Consider the following 10,609-nt stretch of genomic DNA (forward strand, 5'->3'; position numbering starts at 1 on the left):
TAGATACATGGACAGACACACAGACTGAGCAGGTGCAGGTGGTAATATACTCATAACTATAGGAGGATTTGAAGGCGGGTATTTATACAAAGGTTGGAAATGAAGAGTAAGGATCAATAGTTCGAAAAATAGCCTTGGTAATAAAAATGATGCTGGAAATTGCATGGTAGAATTTTGCTAGACTGGTGATTTCTTTGCTGAAAATATCTTTTTAAAACAACATAAAAGATGACTATATACATGGACCTCACCAAATGGAATACACAGAAATCAAATTGACTACATCTGTGGAAAAAGACAATGGAAAAGCTCAATAAAATCAGTCAAAACATGGCCAGCGGCCAACTGTAGAACAGACCATCAATTGCTCGTATGCAAGTTCAAACTGAAGCTGAAGAAAATTGAAACAAGTCCACGAGAGCCAAAATATGACCTTGAACATATCCCACCTGAATATAGAGATCATCTCAAGAACAGATTTGATGAATTAGACACTAGTGGTTGAAGACTAGAAGAGTTGTGGGATGACACCAAGAACATCATACAGGAAGAAAGCAAAAGGTCATTAAGAAGACAAAAAAGAAGAAAAAGACCAAAATAGATGTCAGAAGAGACTCTGAAACTTTCTCTCCATTGTAGAGATGTTAAAGCAAATGGAAGAAGTGGGGGGAGGGGGGGGCAGGTAAAAGGCCTGAACATAAAATTTCAAAGATCAGCTCAAGAAGACAAAGTCACATATTATAATGCAATGTGCAAAGACCTGGAGTTAGATGACCAAAAGGGAAAAATACGCTCAGCTTTTCTGAAGCTGAGGGAACCGAAGAAAAAATTCAAGCCTTAATTTACAGTATTGAAGGATGTTGGATAATGCACTAAAATGCAAGGTTAGTTTGAACTGCAAAGTTGGTGGTTCAAACTCACCAGCTGCTACTCGGAAATGTTATACAGGGTTGCTGTGGGTTGGAACTGGCTTGATGACATTTAACAACAACAACAGTGGACAATATATTGAATGATGTAGAAAGCACCAAATGAAGATGGAAGGAATACACAGTCACTGTACCAAAAAGACATGGTCGATGTTCAACCATTTCAAGAGGTAGCACATGACCAAGGTCCAATAATACTGAAAGTAGAAGTCCAAGGTGCACTGAAGGTGTTGGCCAAGAAGAAGGCTCCAGGAATTGATGGAATAAAAATTGAAATCATTCAGCAAACTGACTCAACACTGACAGGACTCACTCATCTATGACAAGAAATCTAGGCATTTAGTGACTAAATCTTCAGAAGTAGTTTGTCACTCCTTCTTCCTAGTCTGTCTTTGTCTGGAAGCTCATCTGAAACCTGTCCACCATGGGTGACCCTTCTGTATTTAAAATACCGGTGGCAGAGCTTCCAGAATCACAGCAACTCACAAGCCACCACAGTACGACAAACTGACAGATGGCAAACTGACAGACGAGTGGTGGTCTGCATGTATAGTAGCCTTTTATTTTGTTGAAAAAAATCTATTTGCAATGAATAAGTCGTTGGTCTTGCACAATTTTATCATGATCTCCAGCTTCATTTCTATTACCAAGGCCATGTTTTCCAAGTACTGATCCTTCCTGTTTGTTTCCAACGTTTGTACTCCACTCACCAGTCTTTATCAATGCATGTTGAATCCATATTTGATCAATTTCAGACTGAAGAAGTTGGTAGAATTCTTCAATTTCGTCATCACTGGCTTTGGTGGCTGGTGTGTAAATTGAGTAACAGTGGTGTGAACTGGCCTTCCTTGTAGATGTATGCCTGTTATTCTATCACTGACAGCACCATACTTCAACATAGATCTTGAAATACTGTTTTTGATGGTAAATATGACATCATCCCCCTTCAATTCCTCATTTCTGGCATAGTAAACTGTTTGATTGTCCGATTCCAAATAGCCAATGGCAGTCCGTTTTAGCTCTCTAATGCCTAGAAGACTGACCTTTAGGCATTCCATTGAGTCTTTGAAGTCCTCCTATTTTCCTAGAGTCGTACTTCATACATTCCACGTTCTGATTATTAATGAATGTTTGGGTTGTGCCATTTCAGCAAATTAAGGTCCTGAAAGCTTAACTTTATCTACCATATTAACAGCAACTCACTTTGAGGAGGCAGCTCTTCCTCAGTCACATTTTGAGTGCCTTCGAACCTGAGGGGCTCACCCTCTGGCACTGACAATGTTCCATTGCTATTCATAAGGCTTTCAGTGACTAACCATTCAGAAGTTGTCCACCTCTCCTTCTGCCTAGTTGGTATTAGCCTGGAATCTCCACTGAAACCCGTCCACCATATTCTGGTATTTGAAATATGGGAGGCACAGCTTCCAGCGTCACATCAATACACAAGACACCACAAAACGTCAAACTGACACATGAGTGGTGGACAACACTCTGCTGAGGACCAGATTTGGACCTCAGGCTCTGATTGGCTGAGCCCTGCCCTGCATTACTGGGACAAAAGTATCCTCAATTCTGCAAGTTACCTGGGGTGTATGTGAGGGAGGGTGGTCTTCTCAGTGTCCTTGGCAGGTGAGTGTGGTAGGGCTGGGCAGTGATTTCCCCACAGCTTTTATTTAAAAATTGAGCTTTGACCTCAGAATTCAGCCTTGGTCTTGTCCATGCTGTGACAGGAAGGCTGTATGTCTGCCTCCAGCGCTCCTGGGAGTCAGGTGTCCAGAGGAACCACTAGGCTGGTGCCACGCAACGATGGGAACTGAGCAGCTCGATAACCATGTCATTATGGCCAGAGTTAGTGTTTGTCAGAGTGTGGACTTGGTCTAGACAACCATGTTGTACAATTGATTGTGTTTTCAGCTGAAGCGTCTAAGAGAAGCTGAAAGCCAATACAAACCACTGCTGGACAAAAACAAACGCCTGAGCCGGAAAAATGAAGACCTGTCACACACCTTACGTCGGATAGAAAACAAGTTGAAATTTGTCACTCAGGAGAACATAGAAATGGTAAGGAACCCTGGCACCAGCACACACCCCTTCTTACACTCCAGTTGTGACCAGGCTCTTGGGTTCCATGCAGCCCAGCTCGGCCTCTGTAGGAGAGCTTGTCTGGCTGGCTGAGGCCCTGCAGGGCTGGTGTGGTGGTGGCAGTGTTGAAGCAGAGACAAGCCAGAAAGCAGACTGGGGGACCAACCAGGCCTCCCCATTCCAGAATGCAGAAGGCCTGAACAGTGATTCCCCACCCTACAATCTCGGCCGGTGGCCAGAGGCGATCCTGCATGCCAGGCTGTGGGAAGGAGGGGTGTGGGCAGGTCCAGGCACAAGTGGGGGCCCTGTTTGTGGTAAGTGTGGTTAAATGGCCAGTGTCGTGTCTGTTCCTACTGACTTGAGGGGCCACAGGGCCTAAAAAATAGAGTAATCCACATGATGTGTGGACCTTCAAACAGGGTTGCCCTAACCACCCTCCCTACAGAAGTTCCCTTGTTTTCAAGCTCCGGAACATTCTGGTGGGGTGTGATGTGGCCCAGAAAGAGCTGGTGACAGTATCCTCACTCTGCTCCTGTCATATTCATGGTAGGGGGCTCTCTGAGCTCAGCCCCCTTGCTCCAGGGATGTCCAGGCCCGAGCAGAGAGGCCTCCTCCCCTGCAGCCACGGGTTGTATAGGGAGCGGCTGTTGTCTGGATGCGCACTGAGTGAGAAGATGACTTCATGACTTTTCAGAGACAAAGAGCTGGAATAATCAGGAGGCCAAGTTCCCTCAATGACCTTGAGCAGAGTCAAGAGGAAAGAGAAGTGGACTTCTTGAAACTTCAGATTGTCGAACAGCAGAACTTGATAGATGAACTTTCTAAGGTAAGTAGACCCCTCCCCCCTCCCACCTGCTCCTTGTTGCCCCATCCAGCTGCCATCCTTGGCCCCTTGTCTCTGGTCTACTTAGTGGGGGGCCCAGTAGAGATGGGAGGGGAAGAGAGTGAGAGGCCCCATGGGACCATCCCAGGCGGAGTGCCTCTACCCATCACTGGTCCTCTGTAAACAACAACCCTCCACTCTAGGAGGTGGGAGACACGCCCCTCCCCACGGTTCAGCAGCAACAACGTCCTGTCTCCTGAGGCAGCTATAACCACAGACTGTAAGCTGAGAGGCCCACAGAGACAGAAATTCATTCTTTCACAGGCCTGAGGGCAGGCATCCAAAATCCATGTGTTGGTGGGCCCATGCTCCCTCAGAAGGCTCTGGAGAAGAAGCCTTTCTTCCCTCTTCCAGGGGCTGCCAGTGTGCCACCCATCCTGCCTCCATCTTCGCTCGCCTTCTCCTCTCCTCCCTCTCTCTTACAGGGATACGTGTCGTTGGATTCAGGGTCCACCATAATAACCCCCAAGGTCTGTCAGTCTGTGTGTTGTTGTCATGCTAGAACTGGTCCCCCGTGGTGGACAGGTTTCAGTAGAACCTCCAGACTAAGAGCAGACTAAGAAAGACTAGGTGGTCCCCTTCTGAGGGATTAGCCCCTGAAAACCTATGACTAACAGCTAAACATTGATAAAGTGCCAGAAGATGGAAATTACTCAAAATACAGCTAAGAAGAGCTGCCTCCTCAAAGTACAGGTGGCCTTAATGACATGGATGGAGCAAAACTTTTGGGACCTTCATCTGCTCAACACAAACACCCATTAATAATCATGATGTAGAATAAACAAAGTATAAATGTAAAAAAAACTGGAAGTCATCAAAAATGAACATGAAGATTGATACCCTAGGTAAGCACTGGATTACTACCAGTAAGGTTGACCATTCAAAGCTACCATCACTCTCAAAAACCCTACTGAGGGTCCCTGTGTGTCAGAACCAACTCAACAGCACACACCCACAACAGTGGGCAGGTATTGGCCATATTTAGGGAATCAAAATTCCAGGAATCACAAATCAGAAAAGATGGCATTGAATTAATTTTCAAAAAGAACATTTCAAAATCTGTCTTGAGTTACAGCCCTATCTGTGATATGGTAGTATCAATATGCCTACAAGGAAGACCAGTTAATAAGAGTATATAATTTAAGTTTATGTACCAATCACCAAAGCCAGTGATGAGGAATTTGAAGAATTCTACCATCTTCATCAGCCTGAAATTGATCAAACATACAATGAAGATGCGTTGATAATTACTGGTGATTGGACTGTGAAAGTTGAAACTAAAGATCAGAAGTTAGAAAATATGGTCTCGGTGACAGATATGACACTGGAGATCGTATGACAGAATTTTACACTACCAACAACTTCTTCATTGCAAATACCTTTTTCAACAACATAAACATGGACCTCACCAGATGGAATTATACAGGAGTCAAAATGATTACATCTGTAGCAAGAGACAATGGAGAAGTTAAATGTCATCAGTCGACACACAGCCAAGGACTAGGACACAGACCATTAAGTGCTCCTATACAAGTTTAAGCTGAAGCTGAAGAACATTAAAGTAAGTTGAATAGAGCCAAAGCATATCCTTCCTCAACTTAGATACCATCTCAAGAACAGATTTGACACATTGGACCCTAACATCCCAAGGAGTCGTGGGATAATGTCAAGAACACCATACAGGAATAAAGCAAAAGGTCATTTAAAATACAGGGAAAGAAAAAGAAACCAAAGTGGATGTCAGGAGAGACTCTGAAACTTGCTCAAGAATGTTGAGTTGATAAAGCAAATGGCAGAAATGATGAAGTAAAAGAATTGAACAGAAATTGTCAAAGGACAGCTCAAGAAAACAAAGAAAAGTGTTACAATGAAATGTGCAAAGACCTGGAGTTAGAAAACCGAAGGAGGTAAAAAAAACAAACAAAAAAAACCGCTCAATATTTCTCAAGCTGAAAGAACTGAAGAAAAATTCAAGCCTCAACTTGGATTACTGAAGAATTCTGTGGGCCGAATACTGGTGCAGGAAGCATCAAAAGAAGATGGAAGACAATGCCACTGAATCTGGGCCCAGGAGTCCCCAGGTCTTGCCACACTGCTGGCCAACCAGGTCTCTACCCAGGTTCACGTAATTCACAATAAAACATTAAAGAAGAAGAAGAAGATGGAAGGAATACACAGAGTCACTGTACCCAAAAAAGTCGGTCAGCATTCCACATTTAGAAGGTATGATGGTATTGCAGGAAGAAGTCCACACACACTAAGACATTCGTGACAAACAAGGCTCCAGGAATCGATGGAATACCAGTTGAAATGTTTCAACAAACTGATGCAGCGCTGGAAGCATTCACTGGTCTACACGAAGATTTGGAAGACAGCTACCTGGCCAACCGACAGGAAGAGATTTATATTGTGTCCATTCCAAAGAAGGATGAGTGAGCAAAAGGAGGACCCTTTTGTACAATGGCATTATTGACACACACAAGTAAAACTTTGCTGCCAGAATACAGCATCAGGGAGCTGCCAATCATTTAAACGGATTCAGAAGAGGACGTGGAATGAGAGATATCATTGCTGACATCAGCTGGATCTTGGCTAAAAGCAGAGAATACCATAAAGATGTTTACTTGTGTTTTATTGATGATGCAAACTGTGGGCTGCAGATAGCATTGTGTAGAATGGTAGTTCTGGAACATTGAATTGTCCTCATGTGGAACCTGTACATAGAACAAGAAGCAACCATTCAAATAGAACAAGAGGATATCATGTGGTTTAAAATCAGGAAAATTGTCTGTCAGGTATGTATCCTTTCACCATAATTATTAATTATAATTACTAAAGATAATACAGAAACTGCTGCAAGCATACAGTGACAGAGAACTTCCAGATGTTCAAGCCAGATTCAGAACGAGGGATACCATTGCTGATGTCCGATGGATCTTGGTTGAAAGCAGAGCCAGAAAGATGTTTACCTGTGCTTTATTGACTATTCAAAGGCTTTTGGTTGTGCGGATCATGACAAGCTATGGACAACACTGCGAAGTATGAATATCCTGGAACACTTAATTGTGCTCATGAGAAATCTGAACATGGACCAAGAGTCAGTTGTTCGAACAGAACATGGCAACATTGAATGGTTTAAAATTAAGAAAAGTATGCAATAGGGTTGTATTCTTTTACCATACTTATTCAACCTGTATGCTGAGCAAATAATCTGAGAAGCAGAGTTATATGGGGAAAAAAAAAAAAAAATGGCAGCCAGATTGGAGGAAGACTCATTAACAACCTGCGATATGCAGATGATACAACCTTGCTTGCTGAAAGTGAACAGGACTTAAAACATCTACTAATGAAGATCAAAGAGCACAGCCTTCATTCAGTATGGATTACATCTCAATGTCAAGAAAACAAAAATCCTCACCACTGGACCAATAAACAATATTCTTATCAACAGAGAAAAGATTGAAGTTGTCAAGGACTTCATTCTTTTTGGATCAACTGTCAACACTCACGGAAGCAGCAGTCAAGAGATCAGAGACGTATTGCATTAGGGAAATCTGCTGCACAAGACCTTTTTAAAGTGTTGAAGAGCAAAGATGTCAGCTTGAGGACTAAGGTGCGCCTGACCCAAGCCATGGTATTTTCAATAACCTCATATGCATGCGAAAGCTGGACAGTGAATAAGGAAGACCATACAAGAATTGATACATCTGAGTTATGGTGTTGGAGGAGAATATTGAAAGTGCCATGGGCTGCCAAAAGAACCACAGGTCTATACTGGAAGAAGTGCAGCCAGAGTGCTCCATGGAGGCCAGACTTCGTCTCTCATACTTCGGACATGTTGTCAGCAGGGACCAGTTACTAGAGAGGGACATCATGTTTGATAAGGTGGTGGGTCAGAGACAAAGAGGAAGACCCCTAGGGAGATGGGCTGGCAAAGTGGCAGCATCAATGGCCTCAAGCGTGGCAACAATTGTGAGGTTGGCCCAGGACCGGGCAGTGTTTCGTTCTGTTGTGCATAGGGTCACTATGAGTCGGTACCGACTCGATGGCACCTAACAACAACAACATAGAAGGGAGGGAGGATTTCATTCCCACTGGTGGTGAAGTCCACTGTCCAGACAAGCTGATCTGTGGTGTTTGTTCAGAGCCCTGTGCCCCACGGACTGTGTGATGGAGCCTGGCCCACGAATCCATCTTTGACCAAATCTGAGGACTGATTTGTGTCTTCGTGAAACCACTAGACTAAGTGTTAGTGTTAGAAATCAAAACAACTCTTTTATTGAAGAAATCATGGCATGTCATGAGGGTCACAGGACATCCTACAAGAAAGTCTGACATGTGCCCTCCCTTGGGAAAAGCAGATATTATTTGGTCAAGTAAACAAATGATTTCACATTAAAGACAGATGTTCAGGAGAAGGGAGGATATTTTACAAGGGCTGCCAGCTCACAAACTTTCTTACAATTCCTAGCCTAGCATTAATTGCTTATCCACTTGTAGAACTTGAATAAGGCAGCATTTTGAAAGCACACTATGTAAATGTTTTGATGTAGGATCTTGTGATTGTAGATTAATTCTAGTTGAAATCCTTGAAATGGAAAATTGATTCATTTGAATAAGTAGAGAAAGTTGAATCAGCTGTAGTCTGAAGGCTTTGAAATGTAAACATTCCTCTGGTGGCTAGGAGTGGGGGTGTCCCGGGGGCAGTGCTTAGTGACCGAGCAGTTAATATGGCAAACTTCATACACACCGATTCTAGGTTAGAATTTCTGATTCCTACCTTTTTTGTTATTTGACAAGGTAAAAAGAAGGCAGACTGACTTTCTCTTGAAATGTGGAAAGGAAAATCTGATTTACCTAAGAGTTTCGATCTAGTTCTGAAGTCGTCTTATTAAGATATGTCTGTACCTTGGGTTTTCTAAGGTGTACCTCAGCTCCGGTAGCATAGTGGTTACGAATCAGGCTGTGAACCGCAAGGTCAGCAGTTCGAAACTACAAACTGTTCCACAGGAGAAAGATGAGGCTTCCTGCTCCCACAAAGATTTACAGCCTCAGAAACCCTGTACAGGGTCACTATAAGTCGGAACCGACTCCATGGCATATAACCACTACCCTCCCATCCCCCGCCCATGATCAACGAGGTTCCCAATCTTAGGAATAAGGAAGAGGTTTGAGGAGAAACAGACATAGTCAGTAACCAGTTTCCAAAGCCCCGAGTGGAAGCCCAGCTGTTCTGAGCCCAGGAGCCTGGCCTTCCACAGGCTCAGTGCCTCCTAGCTGGGGAGGAGTCTCAGGGGCAGGTGCCAACCTCGAGGGTTCTGGAGGAGGGCCGTGGTGATGAGGCACCTACACTGGGTGACCGGTCCATCCAGGGCACTGTAGCCCCTGAGGACTGGGATCCACAGGACAAGTGCTAAATGTGCTGCTTTTTCTAGACCCTTGAAACTGCGGGCTACGTGAAGAGTGTGCTGGTAAGTACCACCCGTTACCACTGGCTGTGCTGACCACAGGGTCTCCAGTGCATGCCTACTGACTGGGGACTGGTGTCATCACGGGGCCACCTTTTTTTTTTTTTAATTAAGTGTTTTTATTTTGGATTGAGTGAAAGTTTACAGGGCACATCATCAGCTTCACATTCAAGAATTCATATACCTTGTTTCATTACATTGATTATTATCCCCTCCATATATCATCAGTTAACAGTGTTTCTCTCTATCCTCTTTAGCTTTTTTTTTTTTGGATGGGGGGGTGGGACTTGCCTTTTTGGAATTTACAGTCTCAGCTTTTAGGGAAGGACGGGGCCACCTTTCCAGGGTGCAGGGGAAGGCCTCCATGAAGGTCAGACAGGAGCCGGGAGTGGGAAGTCCCCAGCTCTGGTTATTCTGCAAGGCTGGGGTTCCACGGCTTCCTCCCAGGGGCCCCCACCTCCACAGGGCTTCTCCCCTGCTGCCTACAGGCTTTCCCTCAATAACCACAATGCAGGGTCTAGGAACCGTGTGTCAGGGCGCCTGATTCCATGTGTGTGTGGAGGATGTCTCTGCCATCTCTACTCCGAGGGGGCAGGACCATCAGTCCTTCTGGAACTTTCTTATTCTGTGTCTGTGGCTCTAAGACTACCTGCCTCTTAGGGTCCCCAGACTCAGGCTAAATGGGCTCAGAGCCCATTCCGTGGAAATGATGATACAAACAATGACCAATCTCAAAATCATCTTGTCAGTTCCAAAGATGATATGGAAATGGTAAACTGCATTTAAAATGGGGGAGCTATTCAATCACTCAAAAGATCTCTTCAACTGGCTGTTTCAGGAGCGAGACAAGCTTCTAAGATATCGGAAACAAAGAAAGAAAATGGCGAAACTTCCCAAGGTAAAGGCACAAGTGTTTTCTGTGTCTGTAAAGTGTGTGTCTCCCTTTGAACTGGGCCATGCATTTCCACATCTGCAGTGCACACTGTCTAAAGACCAGTTTGCAGGCCGGCTCTTCATGGGGGATGGGTCCTTGCAGTGCTACATGCCCACACGGACTTGCCTGCCACCAAACTGCCCACCACCATCCTTCGTGCAGGCTGATAGATACACACACACAGTCACAGGTACTAACACACACACTAAGACAATCACACACTGACAGACACACACACTCAGACACGCACACAGCTCTCCTATGTAGTCACTTGAAGTCACATGTATACTCATTGTGTTTGTTGTTGTTAAGT

At 44.4% G+C, this 10,609-nt stretch overlaps 1 protein-coding gene across 4 annotated transcripts in view; it reads left to right on the forward strand.

Annotated features, from left to right (window-relative positions):
• The window catches only part of JAKMIP3 (Janus kinase and microtubule interacting protein 3), a 57,746-nt gene that overhangs the window by 20,841 nt on the left and 26,296 nt on the right, over positions 1 to 10,609 (forward strand). For 3 of the 4 annotated variants that reach the window (XM_006867446.1, XM_006867447.1, XM_006867448.1), the window contains exons 5-7: positions 2,844 to 2,990; positions 3,706 to 3,837; positions 10,201 to 10,260. In XM_006867446.1, coding sequence (XP_006867508.1) covers positions 2,844 to 2,990; positions 3,706 to 3,837; positions 10,201 to 10,260 — 339 coding nt within the window. Of the gene's footprint in view, positions 1 to 2,843; positions 2,991 to 3,705; positions 3,838 to 9,329; positions 9,366 to 10,200; positions 10,261 to 10,609 lie in introns of all 4 variants that reach the window. The other variant, XM_006867445.1, reaches the window with a different exon arrangement.

The sequence above is a fragment of the Chrysochloris asiatica genome, unplaced genomic scaffold (genome assembly GCF_000296735.1).
Source record: "Chrysochloris asiatica unplaced genomic scaffold, ChrAsi1.0 scaffold00105, whole genome shotgun sequence".
NCBI classification, from domain to species: domain Eukaryota; kingdom Metazoa; phylum Chordata; class Mammalia; order Afrosoricida; family Chrysochloridae; genus Chrysochloris; species Chrysochloris asiatica.